Source organism: Crocodylus porosus, unplaced genomic scaffold, assembly GCF_001723895.1.
Source record: "Crocodylus porosus isolate Cpor-Errol unplaced genomic scaffold, CroPor_comp1, whole genome shotgun sequence".
NCBI lineage: Eukaryota > Metazoa > Chordata > Crocodylia > Crocodylidae > Crocodylus > Crocodylus porosus.
The window spans coordinates 5,455,468-5,474,920 of NW_017728927.1; the positions used below are offsets into that span (position 1 = coordinate 5,455,468).

General features: G+C 55.3%; 1 protein-coding gene across 1 annotated transcript; it reads right to left on the minus strand.

The window, feature by feature from the left end:
* Positions 1–342: 342 nt before the first annotated feature.
* GGA2 (golgi associated, gamma adaptin ear containing, ARF binding protein 2) lies at positions 343–18,821 on the minus strand. The gene is made up of 16 exons (XM_019541830.1): positions 18,743–18,821; positions 17,887–17,962; positions 16,589–16,687; positions 15,214–15,337; positions 13,463–13,566; positions 12,884–12,964; positions 10,734–10,871; positions 10,048–10,129; positions 6,551–6,649; positions 5,432–5,599; positions 5,142–5,197; positions 4,123–4,280; positions 3,291–3,448; positions 2,182–2,355; positions 1,594–1,700; positions 343–1,133 (listed from the first exon to the last, which is right to left on the minus strand). Exons 2-16 carry the CDS (start codon positions 17,908–17,910, stop codon positions 1,023–1,025), a joined length of 1,683 nt encoding a protein of 560 aa, XP_019397375.1. The 5' UTR covers positions 17,911–17,962; positions 18,743–18,821; the 3' UTR covers positions 343–1,022.
* Positions 18,822–19,453: the final 632 nt, after the last annotated feature.

Below are 19,453 nucleotides of genomic sequence, written 5' to 3' on the forward strand. Positions count from 1 at the left end.
CTAGAGTGGCTTCTCGGCCACCGTACCAGCCGGTGTGCCCGCCCCCACCACCGTACTGGCCATCCCGTTGGCTTGCCGTAGCAGGCGGTATCGCAGGACGAGGGAGGTGCGAAGACCCTCGAAAGCCCGGGGAAGGGGCTTCGCGTGGCCCATGGACCCCCCCAGCCTGGCCCCAGTAATGTCAGGGGTCACGGGGGTGAGTCACCCGCAGGCCCTGCACCTCCCGGGCTGAGGGCAAGGCAGACCGTGGGGACCTCAGCCTAGCACCACCCCTGCAGCAGCTGCTGGTGAGATCCCTCAGAGCTGCCCCCACTGCCACGAACGAGCCTGGACGCTGGCACAGCGAAATCCACTGGGTATTGTTTTTAAACAGCTGTAAACTTGACAGGAGCCAGCGAGCCCTCAGGGCAGCCCCGGCTTTGCATAGACACGGACCCTGCTTGGCTGGGGGGCCCGCCCAGGAGGAGGCTGCCACGGAGGCACCGCGAGGGCTGGCAAGGCACGGAGGAGGCTGAGGCAGGAGAAGCGGTGGGCTCAGGACCCAGGAGGCAGCGAGACAGGCTCCACCTTCAGTCACAGGGGTGCTGCCTGGCACCCAGGCCCCTTGCTGTGAGTCCTGGGCACTGGTGAGAGCAGGGTTGGGACAAGGAGACTGCCGCAGCAATACAAGCCGGTCGAGGAGGCACCCTGGCACTGCACAGGAGGAGACGGGAAGTGTCAGTGGCTTCTTCCCGGGGGGCTTCAGGAAGCAGCAGTGGAAGAAGTGCTGGTGGGACAGGGGGTCTGGGCTGTGCTGAGCCTGGCACCCCCATGCCAGGCCCCGCAGGGAGCCCCGGAGCAAGTGCAAGAAACAGAGTCATGGAGACAGGAGCTAGCCCAAGGCCCTGGGCTGTCCCCAGTATGCAGGTGCCTACTTGACTGCACACACTGGCCCCCGCAGGCGCTCATGACGAGCCCAGGCATCCCCTGGCACGACTACGGTGAGGCCAGGCAGCAGTGTCTGACCCAGTCATCCCAGCCACTCAGCTCCTGCCCCACAGCTCTGCCTCAGGGAAGCCAGTCACCTCTCCCACCTCGCTGACGGGCCGCCCGCCCTGTGTGAACATGAGCTTGTACCGCAGTCGGATAGGGTCCTGGAAGAGAGAAAGAGGCTCATACAGCAGTAGGTCCTGAAGTCTGTGCCCCTCTGCCAAGGCCAAGGGGCACTACCTCGACCCCAGCAAGCAGGAGCAGCGAACGTGGCAGGCCACAGGCAATGCAGCACCAGAGAAGCCCTCAGCTCCCCCAGGGGAGTACGGAGAGCTGGCCTGGCTGCAGAGATGGTGGATGGCCCTGTTCCCCACCCTCCGTCTCCTGAGTATGACACAGCACCATGCAGTCTCCCTCTGGGGCTGGGCCAGCCCAAGGAACACACCTGGGGCTGTCCTACATCCTAATGGCACAGCTCTTCTCCCTGACCCAGAGGGACTGTGATTGCATGCACAGGGACTCAGGCTCCCTGAGGCAGCCCAGGCTGCCTGGTTGTCCCTGCAGCATTGCCCCCCATGTGCCTGACTGCTCATTGTACCCTTCAAAGGTGGCACTGCCGCTTACTTTGTTCGGGTTGGCTAGCAGCAGGACCTGGGAGATCACAGCTGGGGGGAGCAGAGGGTTGAAAGGTGGAAGCTCAGAACCCGAGGCTGGCTGTAACTTGATTCTCATTGCCTGCCAGGAGAGAGGAAACAGGCTTGCTTCAATCACGGCTAGACAGTGTTGGGACCATTCCAAGATCAGTAGCTTGTCACAGGCACACAGGCCTGCTGCCTAGACACCTTCTGCTGGAGTTTTGCACCTGGAGTGATGGGTGCATGTCCCAAGCAGTCTATGCAGGCCACTGGAAAGCATCTTCACCGTCTTGGTGACGGAGAGCTACTCTTGTCTGTGGCAGCCCAGAGGGTCCTACAGCCACATATGAGATCCTGGTACTAGGGCAGACATCTGCACTTTGTGTCTGGGGCAGATGCTTGACAAGTGCCTAGGCCCAGTGGCACAGGGGAGCCAAAGCTACAGGAGCTCAGGGGAATGTGAGCAGGTCTGGTTGCTATACCCCTGCCAGCAGCCAAAGCAGCTGCCCCACTACAGATGGCACAGCTTCAACCCAGGGCACTTCTGAACAGCCCAGCTTCACTTTGAGCCCACTTCTCACCTTGGGGACCGCAGCCTGGAACACGATGTCCTGAATTGGTTGAGCTGAGGTGCTCAGCAAGGAGAGCACCATCACAAGTACGTTCACCTGGCTGGGAGCGGGGTCTCGGGAGAAGTGGAGCATGGCCTTGAAGCCATTCTGGTCATACACGGTGATGGGGGGGATGGCACCTGCCAGAGAAAGCAATGTGTGAGGCACAGGCCAGGCTGCACTGGCCCCACACAAACAAGAGCTAGCAGTAAACCCTGACCTGCAGGAGGCCCACACACTCCCCTAGCAACAGCGCAGATCAGTGCAAACCACAACCATATCCATCTTTCCCTCTACCCTTTCACTCTGCCCTTGTGGCAGGCAGCAGGGAACCCAGGCTGTCAGCTCAGTCACCAGCTATGCAAAGTGAGCTCAAGCCCTTCACTTACAAAAGGGAAGTCAGAGCATGTGGAAGTGTGAATCTGTCCCTGTAAAGCTCCATGGAGCACTGCTGGCCTTGGCTTTGCCTCTCCCCTTTACCATGACATGCTGCTGCTGCAAGCGCTCTAGGAAGTGAGATATCACTGCCCTCTTTTACTCCCAGGGAAGGCAGCAGCCCATTGCCTTGCTAGTGCCTTGTTCTGACAGGACCCAATGATCTTCCAAGGTCCCTTCCAGCCTTGTAACCTATGAATCAATCTATGAGAGCTGTTCACAGCATGAGAGGAGCTACTGCCAGCTGGGTTTGGAAGCCCACTGCAAAGTTAATGTACAAGAGGCAGCCTGGCTAGTGAGCAGGGAGCCCAAGGCCATTTCAAGGGTGGGTCCCTTGTACTCAGGCTCAAGGGTGAATCTATACCTTCACAGGGGAGAGCAGCTGGGAAGGTGCAATGACTTCACCGGGAGATTTCAAACACAAAGGTCACAAGGGGTTGCAGGGGCATCACCAAAACTGTGCCCCTCATTCCTGGGCTTGGAGTCTGTCAGCCGGAGGTGGGCAGGGAGCCAGGGACATGGGTATCACCCTGTCAGCTGTCTGCCTTCCAGGCTGCTCCATGGCAAAATTGCTACTTGCTGGGGATCAGGGGGTGGGCTGCATTGAGCAGGGCTGGAACACAGAAACCTTTGCTCTTACTTGGTTTAATTGAAGCTAAGGGAACAAAAAGGTTTGCCAGAGAAGAGTCCTGCAAAGCAGCAGCAGGTTTCAGGTCACAGGCGAGACTGGAGGTCAAAACATCTGCAGCAGAGCTACATGGAAGATCTGGCAGGGATGATTTCAGGGGTGATAAATTCCTGGAAGAAAAGGCATGCAGAATACTAACCACCCCTCCTGCGCAGTGACCCTTCTTCCCAGTGTCCCTTCAGTCTGCTCATGCCCCCCAGCCCTGCAGGGTGCAAAGAATCTGGTAGCAGACCCTTCAAAGGAGTCATTGTCAAGCCTGTGCTGATTCTACAGGACACTGAAGGAACTGCTGCTTCAGCGCGCATCAGCACTCTCTGTGGCAGATCCTGTTACAGTCCCTTCCATCCTTACAATCTCCAGGCGATTAATTTGGCCTGCCAATTGCTAGGTTTCCTCTGACAGCCCTGGAGAACGTTCCAGCAAGGTCTGCAGAAAGCCGTCCAAAGCGCTTTCAGAGTGGCAGAGTGCTAGAGAAAGCTCCGAGTTTAAACTGTACATGTGTCCAGCCCAGAAGCAGCTTGTTACTAATCTGTCAAGCCACAAAGCTTCCACGCTCCTGGAAAGCTTTGCAGAGAAAACCCTTGTTTGCAATTAAGCAAACCTAGGGATAAATGTTGCATCAAACTGTGAGTGATGGGGAATGGGTGCAGTGCCAAACCAGGGGCAGTTTGCCTTCTCTTGCTTGCCACAGTTAGGGGGTTCTACAAGGTCCCTTGTATCTCGCAGTCTTAACACAGGACTGGCCCATCTCCAAACAGACCTGAGCTGCATTCACTTGACTTACGAGGGAAATGGCTTTGTCCCAGGCAGTGAAGACAGCTGCCCAATTGTGCCACGAGGCATGTTCTTCTCTGGAGAGCTGCCCTCCCAGCCATTCCCCAGCCCCGTGCTGTGGTGGGTATCAGCATTCTCGGTTTGATTGTATCCATTGTGCCCAGCCATCTGCAAAATAAGGAGCTTTAGGTTCCTGCAGAGCCGGTACCACAGAGCTAAATACTGCAGCAAAACCCAGGGGCACGCACAAATCCTGCCAAGGCTATGTTTTTAAATGCAACTGAAACAGAGCGATTAGAGGTAATTTGGTGGCAAGTCTCCCTGGAGGAATTCACTGAACAGCTGGCGGCAGGGGCTGGCAGGCTGCAAAGGTGATCATCTCAGTACAAATGAGCCTGGCAGAAGCAGTGCTGTTCTCCAGCTGTGACTGGGACAGAGATGGGTGCTGGTCCCTTCCCACCTAGCCAGCCAGGATCTCTGTGGGTGCAGACACTTGTAGAGGCACCCTGAGCGTCCCCCACCCCCCATGCATCACAAGGCCCTGGGGACAGACAGCACAGCCATCTGCCACAGAAACGGAGCTTCCTGAAGGACAGTCAAGTCCCTTTGCTGTCTGCAGTGCTAGGGTCTGGAATGTCTTGAAACACCTCCAACCTTAGCAGGCAGGATCGCAGCTGTGGCAGATCTGGTTTCACCCTGTGGGGATCTGTCGTGTATGCTCCAAACCAGTGCTTTTTCCCACCCCCTCGCCTGCAGGCTCGTATTCTGACATTTAATTCTCTGCCCCATTTTCCCCTCACCTTGCAGCCAGTGACTGCTGAGACAGGCTGAGTCAAAAGGAGACCCAGAGACTCTGCCATGCATTGCCCCCCTGTGGGAGATGCACACACAAGCTTGACCAGTGCAACTTTTTTACATTTGTGACCATAGTCATCTTTCACAGACCCCTAGACATAGCCTGTGGACCCCCACGGGTCTGTGGACCACAGGTTGAAAGCCACTGGCCTAGGCAATCCAGGCATCGCTCACCTGCAAGGAGCTGAACTCAGGCGATGGCTTCTGTATCATGGGGGAGTCACTGAGGCCTAGGGAAGCAGCAAAAGCAGAGACCAGTCACCACAGGTGAGACAGCCCAGGGGTCTAATAGCAGAGTCAGACCGTGACTCTATGCTGTGAGGGAAAATGGGCTCCCTGATAACTCAGGGCATCCCCCCACACCTCCTGGCTGCACCCACTCTTTCAGAACAGATGTGAAAGAGGAAGCCAGAGCCCACGCTAGACACCAAGACCTCACGGGAGCAGGGGCATTCCGCACAAACCTAGCAACATCAGCTCTTCTTCAAGCAAGCAGGCAGAAGTGGTGCTGTTGTGCCGGGAGGCAGCATCCTCGTCTTCCCATGGCTCCGGGGGGAGCTGGGATGTGGCATCCAGCTCCGAGAAGTCTATGAGTGTGTAGCTCTTCACAGTGCCCTGCGGCGGCTGCACTGCTGCAGGAACAGCAGGAAGGGTTAATGGCTGGCCCAGGGGTGTCAGCTTAAGACCCCCAAGAGTGAAGGGTTCCAGGGATGTTCGTGACAGGCATGTCAATGGGGTTGAAGGTGGCAGAACCCCCTGACTCCTCTTCTGTCCATAAACAGAACTGACATAATTGGGCAGGCGGCCCTTCACTGAGGGTGGGTCAGTGAGGCAATAGTGCAAGCTGCCCTCTAGCACGTCTGCCCCAGTCCTACCCTGCACAAGGTGGGGTAAGCACCAGGCCTGTGCCCCCATGCTGGTTTCCTGACTTACAGGGATCAGGAATAGTTCCCGTTTCTGCTGCTTTTTCTGGAGGACTCCAAGAAAGCAGCACACAGAAATCCCACCATGCTGGAAGGACAAAACCTGAAAGCTCAATGGCTGTTGGCAAACCTCAGTCCTCTTGGACAAACTAGCCAAAATCCCTTCTCCTCCCCACAGCTCAGCCTTCACCTCCTCGGCTTTGGAGCCACCATCCTTTCACTACAGCTCCAGCTGCTGCAGAGCCAGCCAGCACAGCTTTTCTAGGAATGTGGGAATTTCTAATCTAAAAAATAATGTTTTTCACATCAGAAAGGAAAAAAGGTGCCAAATCTACCATTTTCCCCTTGCAGTTTCCTTCTCAGTCAATACACAGCGCTCTAGGATAACCACGTACGCCTACACCTTTAGCATGGAGGAAGGAGGCGGCATAAGACATAGTCCCTGTGCGCTCAGTGCTCTGCATCCCAACAACCTCCCTGCCACCGAGTGCACACAGGGCTTGCCGACTGGCATGGTGGGGGGGGTTCATGCTTGTCTGTGATCTTTAGCATGCTCTCCACATTCAGTCTCGGCCCCACGCCTATCAGAGCCCCACTCAGATGCTGTAAGGGGAAGGAGTTTTCACTGCAGCTGTCAGCAGACCCTGGAGGATTCTTTACCTGTGGCATCGGCTCTGCTGTCCTGGTCGTGGCCAAGTACAGTCTGCTTGTAGGACCCGAGTGCTTGCGTGAGTTGGTCATTGGCCTGGAGAATCTCAGCTGTGGACCAGAAGACACAAACCTTACTGCTCCAGCAGGAAGGCCAGCAGGATACCAGCTTCCACACGGATCATGAGCATGCTGGAGCCTATGCCTGCAAACCTGCCAGCCACAAGGCAATGCCCAGCCAGTCACCCCAGCTGCTGTTGCTGTGGCTGAGCAGAGAGGCTGTCATTAGGCAGATCCTGTCTCAGACTGACCTGTGTTTACCCAGCTGAGACACTGTGATTTTGCACAATACCCAGAGACAGGAAAGCAAACGCAGCTAAAACCCCAGGTCCAAGCCCTCCCCCAGCATTCTCTTCCCAGGTGCCTGAGAGCTTGGAGAGGCAGCACAGAGGTGGGCTGTGCTGGGATACTCCTCTTCATGAAGGGTGTTTGCACTAGAAAGCTTGCAAAGAATTTTTCCAACTATTTGAGTTGGTCTAATAAAAGATATCACATCCACCCAAAGAACCTTGTCTGCCTGTGTCCTTAGACCAATATGGCTACAACCTATACCCCTGGAGGAGGGGAAGCTTTCAGCCAGAGAAGCGCAGCTGCTGCAGGGACGACCCATGCGAACAACTGTCTAAGTGATACTGTACAGACAAGGTCTGTGGCTGCACAGCAGCATCTAGCTCAGGAACCGCCAACTTTTTTGGGAGGCTGTCACAAATTATGTCTCACCCCCAACTACCACTCCAATCCTCTTCCCCCGCCTGATGTCAGGACGGCCAACCGTACCTTGTCATGCATCCACAGATGCATCTCAGGCAGGTCCAAGGAGGTGATCCTCCCCCTCTATGCGGCACTGGTCAGGCCGCAGCGGGAGTACTGCGTCCAGTTCTGGGCACCGCACTTCAAGAGGGATGTGGACAACATGGAGAGGGTCCAGAGGAGGTCACTCGCATGATCGGGGGCAGCAGGGCAGGCCCTACGAGGAGAGGCTACGGGACCTGAATCTGTTCAGCCTCTGCAAGAGAAGGCTGAGGGGGATCTAGTGGCCTGTTACAACCTAGTCAGAGGGGACCAGCAGACATTGGGGGAGTCCCTGTTCCCCCGAGCACTACCAGGAGTGACCAGGAATAACGGTCACAAGCTGGCAGAGGGCAGATTCAGGCTAGATATCAGGAAGCGCTACTTCACGGTCAGGGCGGCTAGGATCTGGAACCAACTTCCAAGAGAAGTGGTGCTGGCTCCTACCCTGGAGGTCTTTAAGAGGAGGCTAGATATACACCTTGCTGGGGTCATTTGTCTCCAGTACTCTTTCCTGCCATGGCAGGGGTTTGGACCCGATGATCTGCTCAGGTCCCTTCCGACCCTAGAAACTATGAAACTATAACTATGAAACTATGTGCTGCTCTGCTTTTTGCTTCCTGCCCTGTCTGTGCTGTGCTGCCTGTAATCTGCCATGTGCCCTATGCCACAGGTTAGCAATTCCATGCAAACTGTTGTGACCAACACAGGGTGATAAAGGACCTCAGGAGGCATGTCATACGATCCTGCCCTAAGGCTGAGCCAAGGGCACTTAGACCAGGGGTCTGTCCATCCCATTTTTAAAAACTTCCCATGAAGGAGCCTCTCCAGGGAGCCTGTCCCAGCCTGTCACCACCTCACAGTTGAGCAGTTTTCCTGGCAACAGCCTAAACCTCCTTTGCTGCAAATTAAGCTATTTCATTTTGTCCTTCCTCCAGCACAGGGAAAACAATTGATCACTGTTGGTTTTACAACAACCTTTTATATAGTGGAACACTGCAACCACAGCCCCCCTACACACACTCCTGTTTCCTAGTCTAAAAACAACCCAATTCCTCCCCTTTCCTCATCAGTCGCACAGTATGACCCACTTATCATTCCTGATGCTTCAGCATGTCCGGAGTTTTAAAGGGTGCTGCCAGAGCTGGACAACATTCAGTAGGGCCTCGGCAGGACTGAATACAGGGAAAAACTGTCCTGTGCTCCACATGCAACTCTCCTGGGAATGCACCCAGAGTGAGACAGGCCTTTCCTGCAGCAATACCATGCTGTTGGCTCATATTGATTGCAGGAGCCACGGTAAGCCCCAGATCTCTCTGTGCTATGGCAACCTGGCCAGTACCCGCCATTTCATACTTAACTTCTCTGCTCTTGGTAAGCATTTCACACTTGTCTCTGCCAAGTTTCTCTCTTGTTTTTAGATCCTCCCTCCAGGTTAGAATCAGAGTCATAGAAAAGGAGGATGTCAGGAGGTCGCATCTAGTCCAACCCCCTGCTCCAAGCAGGACCAGCCCCAGCTACATCATCCCAGCCAAGGCTTTGTCTACCTGGGTCTTAAAAACCTCCAAGGATGGAGACTCCCCCGCCTGCCAAGGTTGTCAGGATAATTTTGAATTCTTATCCTGTCCTTCCAAGTACTTGCAAACCTACCCCACCCCTAACACTGCCATCCTGTGGCTGCACAATCAGACTCAATGGGCCCCGACTCAGCTGCCAGGGGCAGGACGCTGGCTCTGTGCTCTTGCTTCAGGGTCTCTGTACATTTGGGCAGGCTTCAAAGCATGTGTTCACACTGGTCTTCAAGGTTATCATGGCAATCACAAGGCCCAGAAACACTGTGGTTAGACACGGAGAGAGAGACTGGACCACAGTCCTGTAGGAAGGGCTGAGTCCCATAGCTGTGGAAGGCTGGCACTGCAGTTGCTCCCTGACAGGGAACGAGATGGGAGGTGAGGGGGGCAAGGGTGTGCCAGGGAAAGCAGATCTTTCTGAAGGCTAGAACTCAGCAGGATGTCTCGTGCACCAGTCGCATGGCCCAGAGCCGTCCTGGCTGGAGGGAACCAGATGTCCTTGAGTGACTAAGGACCCTACTGAGCATTAACTGTGTGCTCCAGACAGAAAAACCAGACTGCACCAGAGAAACCTTGTGACAAGGCTGCTGAGCCCGACCTGGATGTGAGAGCCTGGGAGGTTTCCCACTGGTGACACTGCCCCTGCCTCTACCCTGGGATAGTGCTAGCTGCCACTCCTGCGAAGGGCAGGAAAGGATGCTGAAGAATGTCTGTGCTGCAGAAGGAAAGCCCCAGAGAGATGCAAGTCCATACTACCTCAGGCCTGCTTATATCTCTGGATAGGCATTTGCTGGGTCTCGGGCCATTGTTTTTTGTCATGTGTCCCTTTAAACTGCTGCTTTTGTTGTTAATATCTGCTTAGATCTGAGTGCAAGGAAAGCTCTGGGTGCAGGGGCTTGCAGGTATGGGCACACTGCAGAGACGTGGGGCAGATGGTCCATCTGGGGACCGTACAGACCCACTGTGCAGACACAAGGACCCCTGCTCCTCCCACCTAGGAGCACCATCCCAGGGACAGGAATGCACCACTGGGCAGTCTCCTGACTGGAGAGCAGGAGGGGGCTGGCATCACGTTCTGTTGAACTTTACCCAAAGCCTCATCATTGTCCACAGTCTCGCTGGCCAGGCGAAAGAGCAGGGGCCGGAGCTTCTCACAGTGTTCGGACAGGCCCTGGGGAAGAAAACACAGGCCATCAGGTGCTGGCCTAGCATGGCCCAGCCTCAGATCACTGCACTCGACCCCTGCAGCTGCAAACACAAACTGTGTGGAAAGGAGAGGCGAGCCATCGCTTCCTGCACCAGGCCAGACAAAAGCTGTGTTGGCACTGGGCCATGAGCTGCAAGGACAGGGACTGGGGGAAGGGGCTTCCCATCCCACCACCCTCAGCCCCCTGATGGGGTCCTGCAGCATAGCACTGTGTGTGGCCACCAACAGACATGACAAGGAATCAGGCATATCCGAGTACTCGGCACACAGCATGTTCACGGGCACCGACCACTGCCAAGAAGCAAGCATGCACTTTGCAGCTGTCTGCAGGAGCGGTCAGAGGCCTGTCAGCTGGGAGAACACCTGATCCATCTCACACAGCTGGACTGGAGGAACCCCCCACGTGGCAGGACCCCCCAGCATCCAGGGGCCATTCTCCAGCTGCCTACAACACTCTGGGGCAGGCTCAAGCTGACAGACGGACACGACGGGCAGCTCCACCCCCAGCCATACTCAGTCAGTGGCTCTGAGCACCCCAGGAGTCTGGGCAGGAGGAGCAGCAGCTCACCTGCAGCCTCCCCAGGTCGGGTGCGGAGAGATCTCGCTGCCGGTATTGCACCAGCAGCTCCTCCAGAAGCCGGACGCTCTCGCGGACATCATCAAGGGTGTTCAGCCGCTTGGACACCTTGGCTGATTTCTCCTGTTCCTGTGATATGAGGCATGATAGAGCAGGGTGGGAAAAGGTGCCTGGCTATGCTAACTGGGATGTGCTCAGTGCACTACTCAGCCAGCACTTCCCCCAGGGGCTTCATAGGAGAGAAAACCATAGGGAAACACTAGGCCTGTGCGAGTCAGCAGCTATTCGATCTGGCTTCGGATTTGGCTGCTTCAGATGGCCGCGATCTGATCCAGAGCTCCGGACCAGGTTCCCACTTCGATCCGGCCGAAGCAGCTCCGGAGCTTTGGAGCCACCTCATATCCGGCCATACGGTATAAGGAGTGGGGGGGATCAATGAAATATCTACAACTTGGTTGTTTTTTTGTGCGATTTGGATGAAACATGCAGGGGTGGTAGCCTCTGCTGAGAGCATGAAGCCTGCCGAGTTTCAAGAAGATTGGTGTAGGGGTTTGGGGGAAACTACACCTCAAGCTGCTGACAAGCAGAATTCGTGCCATGGGTGATACTGCATGTGCTAAGGCGCGGCAGGATAACAGCTTCAGGGGTGGTGGCCCCTGCTGTGACGCCTGCCAGCTGTGGGGGAGATCCATGCAGGGCTTCTGGGTTCTGGGACCCTGCACCTCTAGCTGCTGACAGGCAAAACTTGTGACATGGGTGCTTGTGGGACTAACTGTGTCGTCTTGGGGCAGTTGTCTGTATTGATTCTTTACTCTCCTTAGTGTGTGGTTTTGTAGGTGTTAATCATTGCTCATTAACGCCTACAAAACCAAGTCAGTCAGTCCCACAGGCACCCAGTTTTGTCTGTCAGCAGCTCGGGGTGCAGGGCCCCAGAACCCAGAAGCCCTGCACCGATCTCCTCCACAGCTGGCAGGCATCGTGGCCACAGCAGGGGCCACCACCCCTGCAGCTGTCACCCTGCTGCGCCTTAACACACACAGGGTCACTCATGGCATCAGTTTTGCCTGTCAGCAGCTTGAGGTACAGTTCCCCCCAAACCCCTGCACTTATCTCCTTGAAACTTGGCAGGCTTTGTGGCCTCAGCAGAGGCTACCACCCCTGCAAGTTTCACCCAAATCAGACAAAAAACAACAAAGTTATAGATATTTCTTCGATTCCCCATTATACCCTATGCCTGGATCTCTGAGGCAGCTCCGAAGCAGTTTGGAAGCTCCGAACCACTTCGGTAAAGCCTAACAAAGCCAGTACTTCGATCCGGGCATGCTGCTTCAGACGCCAAAGCATCCAAAGCTTCTCCAGATCCGAAGCACAGTCTGAAGCCTCGCAAAGCCCTAGGAAACACTATCAAATATAACCATACGCACAGCCTGTGAGCGACATGGACCTGCCAAGAGCCAGCCTGGGGCACATGGCAGGGGTTAACTGATTCTGTGGGACACACAAGGTTCATGCCAGCCACTATGCAGGGTGACAGGGCACGAGATCCCCCCATGGGGCCCAGCCCAGCCCAATAAGGAGCCTGGCTGCTCCGCCAGTGGAGAGGTTCATCCTCCCCCTGCCCCATCTCACCCCAGGAGCTGGTGGGATTTTGCTCAAATATCACCCACAAAGTAAACACCCTCTCCAGCCAGTGCTAAGACCAGGCAGGTGCTTGTCAGCTCGAAGGGGAAACTCAAGCAAAAGCCTGGAACATCAAAGCAGGTCTTCTGGCACCTGTCCTGAAAGCAACACAGCTCAGTGCTCGGGGCAGTGCAGCTGTCACTCTAGGCACCCTTGGCAGGGAAAGTTTACTACCGAAATGTTATTGATACCAGGTCTCCTTCCGAAGAGTGGCTCAGCAGTTCCCACCTCCTGGATGTATGTGCTGCCTCCTGTTCTGCTGGGACAGACTTCCCTGCCAGGCTCCCATTCCTCCCCTGGTTTCTTTCCCACCAGGTCCCAGTGCAGCAGCAGCAGCAGCGATGATACAGATGGTGCAAAGGAAGCTGCCTGTCTTCCTCAGCCTGTCTCTCCTCCCCACCTGCCAAGAGCATAGCTCCCCTGATGCAGGCAGGCAGCTGTTAGCCTCTCCCACTGCCTACCTCTTTAATCATGCTCTTGATCAGCCTGTTGGCAGCCTGCAGGTCCTCAGGGTGGCTGCTCTTCAGAAGTCTGGCTAAGAGCTGTTGAGCAGAAACCATTAAAGAACAGCATGAGCAACAGCCCCCAGGTGCTACGCTACAGCCACTCAGCACATAAACACGGAAGTGTAAAGCTGCCACAGCTGGCGAGAGCCCTGCAACACATGGGCTCTGTCTCACTGCCTGATCAGGATCCTGTGACTGCCTTGCACTGGTCACAGCAAGGGCAAACTGCCGGCAACAGGAACTACTACGGGGCTGACCACCTGCTGTCAGACCCAGTCTGTCTGTCAGTCTCCCCTTCTTGCTCTCCTGTTCCAACATGGATACATAATTAAATGGGGACAGAGACACTGCTCCTACAAACCTCAAAACAGCTCCAGCAAGAGGAAATGAGAGCCCCACCAGCACAGCCAACAGTCTGGGGGTAGGTGCTTGGCATGGGGGAGAATGGCAGAGCAGAGACTTTCATGAGTTCTCAACCCTGGGCTCTCACAAGCAGACTCTGCCTGTCCACCTCCTTTGCCACCCGAGATTTACCTTGGACTTCTCTTCATCAACATCAAAAATGGAATTTTTAGGTCGCGGTGATGGAGGGGGTAAGATTTTGTCTTCCAGCAGTTTGGGGTCTTGTTTAACGAGCCCTGAAACAGGTAGCAAAGAGAATGACATTCTAATGGCTTCCAAAAACTAGGGCTATTTAGCCTGGAGAAGAGAAGACTGAGGGGATTTGGTAACAGTCTTGAAACACCTGCAGGATAACTGAAGAGAGGATGGAGATGGACTTTTCTCTGTGGCTGTCAAGGATAAATAGGATTAGGAGTAATGGTCTCAAGCTGCAGCAGGGGAAATTTAAGTTGGAGATGAGAAGAAACTTCCTGACTATGAAGGTGGTCAAGCATTGGAACAGGCACCTAGAGAAGTTGTAGATTCTCCAAGCTTGTAAGTTTTCAAGAGTAGTCAATACGCTGGAGGGCAGGGCTAGGATTCAGAGTGACCTAGACAAATTGGAGGACTGAGCCAAAAGAAATCTCATGAGGTTCAACAGGGACAAATGAGAAGTCCTGCACTCAGGACAGACCAATCCCCTGCACTGGGACAGGCTTGGGGATGACTGGCTGGGCAGCAGCTCTGCAGAAAAGGACCTGGGGGTGACAGTGGACAAGAAGCTGAATATGAGCCAGCAATGTGCCCTTGTTGCCAAGAAAGCTACTGGTATCCTAGGCTGCATTGGTAGGAGCATTGCCAGTAGGTCAAGGGCAGTGATTCTTCCCCTCTATTCAGCACTGGGGAGGCCACGTCTGGAGTCCTGTGTTCAGTTTTGGGCCCCCCACTACAGAAGGGATGTGGACACATTGGAGAGAGTCCAGTGGAAGGCAACAAAAATGGTTTGGGGGGCTGGGGGACAGGACTGGTGAGGAGAGGCTGAGGGAACTGGGCGATTTAGTCTGGAGAAGAGAAGGCTGAGGGGGACTGAACAGCAGCCTTCACCTCCCTACAGGGGGGCTGCAAAGAGGATGGAGCTGGACTGTTCTCCATGGGGGCTGACGACAGGACAAGGAGCAATGGGCCCAAGTTGCAGCAAGGGAAGTTGAGGTTGGATATTAGGAAGAATTTTCTCACTAGGAGGGTGAAGCACTGGAACAGGTTACCCAGAGAGGTGGTGGAGTCTCCTTCTTGGAGGTGTTTAAGACCCAGGTAGACAAAGCCTTAATTGGGATGATCTAGTTGGGGCAGGTCCTGCTTTGAGCAGGGGGTTGGACTAGATGCAACTTCCTGAGGTCCCTTCAACCCTCATTTTCTATGATTCTGTAACCCCTGCCTCTTCACACACAGTGGGCTGAACCCACTGGCACATAATGTTCCTGTTATACCTGCCAAGCATGCTTGTCGCTGGACCGGCAAGCCAACAAAGAGGCAAATACTTGTGCTTAGGTGAGACCGTGCAGGCAACAAATTTCCTGTAGTAGGACTTTGGGGCAGAGGTACACAGCTTGGGCAGACACCAGCGGCTGAAGGCCTTAATTCCCACTGCCTTCCAGGGGAAGACAGACACCTAAGTCCCTTGTGCTCTCTACATACATGCTCCTAGCAAGCACCTCACCAGATCTCTAGGTGCCTCCAGACTGTTACAGATCTAGTGCTTCACCCTCATTCCCCGCACACCGAGACCACTATGGGAAAAGCTGAATCATGCTGGAAAGGCTTTCAAGTCACTAGTCAGCTCTCTGTGGTTTGAAGCCACGTGGCTTTGAAGGGGGAAAAAGGAAACTGAAATAACAGAACTCAACCTTGTTTCTTCAGCATCTGATAAGCATCCCGGATTTTAACTTCCTGAGGAAACCAAACCGTCCAACTGAACATTATTTCTATGACTCTCGATTTGACCTTTTCTGATGACCAGCTTCCAAAATACTAAAAACAAAAAGGAAAGTGGTTACAACCAAAGGGTTTTGGCTTCAGCCCCAGAACATTCAGGCACAGAGCCGGTCTTGGTAATGGGTTCCCGATGCATTATTTATGGTGCTGCTAGTTACAAACCCTACAATTGATTAAAGCATTTGTAGTGATGTGTTTAATTAAAGACTCTCTTATTAAACAGATAATAAATAATATACCCCAAGAAATAGTGACAGTGCTGTCTGACCAGCTCCGAGCAGGGAAGACAAAAGCCAAAGGAGCAATCCCCTTCATTTGTTTTGCTTTTAATTACACTGAAAACAGTTTCCTGCTTGTACTTAAACATTACCTGAATTGTTTCCAACCCAAACAGTACAGCCAGATCTAGGAGTGGAAGAGACTGAGCACGGAGCAGAAAGAGAAGCAAAAGGAGGGGGGGGAGGGTAGCGTATCCTTCAGGGCTCACTCCCACTTCCTACTCTCCTAGGGGCTCTTTCATGATAATGAATCTTTTACAGCCCCCTCCAGCTCCTTGTTCTTCCCCAGGTACTGGTGCAAATTCAGAGGCTCTTGTCTGGGCTTCTGGGGTGTTCCCAGAAAGCTGGCAGCCAAGATCCCAGCACTATGAAGCACAAGCTGGAAAGAAACAAGAAGAGTCTCCAGCATTCTAGGAGCCCCAACATGTCCCAGTGGAGCTGTGAGTAGGGAAGAAGAAAGATCCAGAGACACCAGGCAAGCATGAAGAGGCAGAATACAACCCACCATGGGTACATCTGCAGAGCAAAGGCAGCACCCCCCACCGGGATTTGCATGAGTGAGCTCCAGACCCTGAAGCATGAGAGCCGCGTTTGCACAGGTCTGCTGAGAGTAAATCCTCCTAGGTGTGAACAGGGGACTGCTTCTGGTTACATGTCAGCTCCAGATGCTACCAGCCCAGGCAGTGCTACTGCATGCTGTGAATACCTGGTGTTTAGTGACATGTCCTGCAAGGGGCTCTGGCCCGAGAGCCAGATGCTTTCCCCACACTGGACGCCTCACATGGGCTCACTCAGCAGCTCAGAGGGGTTGCACTGCTTCCTCAGCTCTGACTCCCTTTCGATCTCCAAAGTGATGTCGCAGTGATCCCGCTCCCAGCACGTGCTGTCCCAGGGAGGCACTGCAGAACCGTCCTACTCGGTGCCCACGTGCAATCAGCACAAACGTCGCCTTCCTATGTGAATTCTAGAGGATGCTCGGCCAGCTGGGTTGAGGCTGTGGTTCACCTACCTTTGGGGACAGCACTTTGATCAGCTCATTCAGGAATCGGAATTTTGCCACTTCGCTGTGAAACCTTTCCCCGCAGTTGTTCACACACATCTCCAGCACCTGCAGAGAAATTAATTAAGCCACACCACCAGCAGCAAAGCCCCGCGCCCATGCAAAGCTGACCAGACGTTCCTCCAGGCTGGGCCAGCAGGACACATTTCTAGGAACCTATTGGCAACCCAGACACAAGTAAAAGTTACCCAAGATGTTACTGATGGGCTACGTGTGTCATTTTTACCCTTTTAAAAGCAGTGAGCATGAGCGAACAGACAGCACTACAGAGAGGAAAACTCAGCCAGGGAGGGGTGACAGAACACGGCAGACCATGACTGTCGCTGGCAAACCCCAGACCCGTCCCCGCAGTGACAGAGCAGCAAAGCAAGGTGATATGAACTGGCTCTTCCCCTCCAGGAAACAGTCGTGGGCACAGCAGGCTGTGGTGAAGCCAGCAAGCTCCACTCCAGGGGTGCCCATGGCTTTGTCTACGCTAGGTACCAGGCATCCTGCCAGCAGGCAGAGAAGCCACCACAGTATATTCACATCCACATGCTTGTACTACAGCAGCTCGTCAGCAGAGCGTTCCTGGAGACGGCAGCAGCAGACAGTACAGGTGTGTCTACACAGGCCTTCTGCCAGCTACCGGGGGTTGGCAGACCCCTTCTTGTACTCAGGAAGGCCACAGAGCAGCCTTGGAGCCGACAGCCTCACAGGTCCAAATGCTACTGGGGGACTATGTGGGCAGAGCTGGCCTAGGGTCAGAGGAGCCCCGGGTGCAGTAGGCCAGGACCAGGAGAGCCGGTGCGCAGCGGGGACTCATCAGGCCATCCTATGGGGACTCCTGTCTGACGTGAAGGGAAAGACAGGATCCTGGAGACCGCGCAATGCTGTGAACACATGAGAGAGCCTGACCCTGAAGCGAGAACACAGAGCTGGAGTTTACAGAAGCACAGGACTCATGGGAGGGGCTTTCAGGTAGGGAGACAGGGCCTGGCAGAGCGGTGGGCTGGAAACGCAGAGCCCTCAGCCTGGGACTGAGCCGTCTGAGGGAGAGCTGCGTGGGAGGCCGGCACGGTGGTTACTCCCACAGAAGCACTCCCCAAAGCTGCTCCATTACAATCACACGCGCCAGGAATGAGTGAAAGGGGACAGTTCTTTTATTTTCTTTTTTTTTTTTTTAAAGTCCTAGACACAAAGTGTGCCCTGAGAAGGGCATTTCCAGCTCCCCTCTGCCCATGTGAGCATGGGGATAAAGCACTTACTGTTAAGGCATGAAGAGCTTCCATCTCCTGCGGCGACTGTATCTTATGGGCAAGCAGTCGTGGTGCAAGGGACGAGCTGGGGAGTAACAGAAACAAGTCAGGGTGTGCGTGGCCTCTCCCAAAAGCAAACGCTGCTGCTTCTACTGTGGAGAGAAGGGCAGCTACCAGGCTCCCCAGTGCAACCCTCCCTCTGGCTCAGTGCTGGGTTGGGGTCTACCCACTCAAGAGGTAAGGGAGGGAAGCAGGCAGGCAGCAGCTTCCCAGGTGGGAATGATTATAGTTCCTCATGGTCGTGCCTGCTGGAGAGCACGGGCGGCACAGGGCCATCACCCTGGGAGGATGTCTCCTGAGCTGCCGAAAGGCAGGCCCGGTGCTGGGGCTGCGCACTGCACACGTCCAGCAGGATGACTGGTCATGAAGGAGCAGGACTTGCTGCCCTGAATGCATGCCTCTGCCTAGGAGAAGCTCAGGATCTGCGGCACTGGCCGGCACTCGTGCTCGATCAGCTCCTCCCGTGGGGACCGCAGCCCCTCAGGCCACACCAGGAACGAGGGGCACTCGTGTCTGTGCAGAACAGCCCCAAAGAAACCTGCACCTGCTTGCGAGGGGTGCGAAGGACCGGAAGGCAGGGTCTCACCGAGCGGGGGCTGTGGTGGACGTGCCCCTGGAGCTGGTTCTGACCTGTTATCAGAGCAAGGCCGCCCCCTCCCATCACAGCGCCTGAGTCACTGCTCTGAGCTCTCCCGCTACAACAGGATGATTTGCAGATTACTTTTCCCCTCTGCAACGAGATAATCTCGGCGCCAGATGCAACACAGAGCTCAGAGCGAATGCAGAGCTCTGCCGCCTCACTCACCCTTCCGGGTTGGCGTTCACCTGGTCGCAGAACCGCTGGATGCATTCCCAGTTCTCCTCAGGGATGCTTGGGTCCGTGGCTTTATCTGGCATGGAAGAGAAGAGGGGCAAAGGCCACCTTGGTGTGAGGTGCGTGCTCACGCCAGGGTCACACCTCCAGCCTCTGCACTCGCTCCCACCCTCAGCACCTACTTCAAGACGACCTCGGATGAAAGAGGTGGAGCTGGAAGACTTGGAGCAAATGGGAAAACCCTGGTTACTGTAATAGGTGCCCGGACAGGCAGGACCAAGCCCGCGCTCTTACCCACTCGGAGAGGGGCAGGAATTGCGGCAGGCCTGAAAGACTGGGCTTCGACTGCAAGAGGGGGAATGTAGGCTGGGTCCTAGGTGGATTGGCCTTCGTGGGAAGCATTTTAGCCCAGGTTCAACAGTCCCTAGCCTGGGGTGATTTAGATGCTGCCTCGAGGCCCTTCCAGCCCTAGCGTCCTACACGCTGTAAGGAGAGGCGGCTCGTAGCAGACAGCTGTGCTGGTCGCGGCGCCTGTGCCGATCCCCCCCCGCCCGGCCCCGGGGGGCGCCCGAGGCCCCTCTGCTGCGGGACACAGGCCCGGGCCCGCCGGCTCCCTCCCGGCCGCACCGCACCGCCTCTGCCGAGACGTCGGCCGCGGAGCGCTGAAGGCCGGAGCAGCAGAGCCGCCCGCGCGGGCCGGGG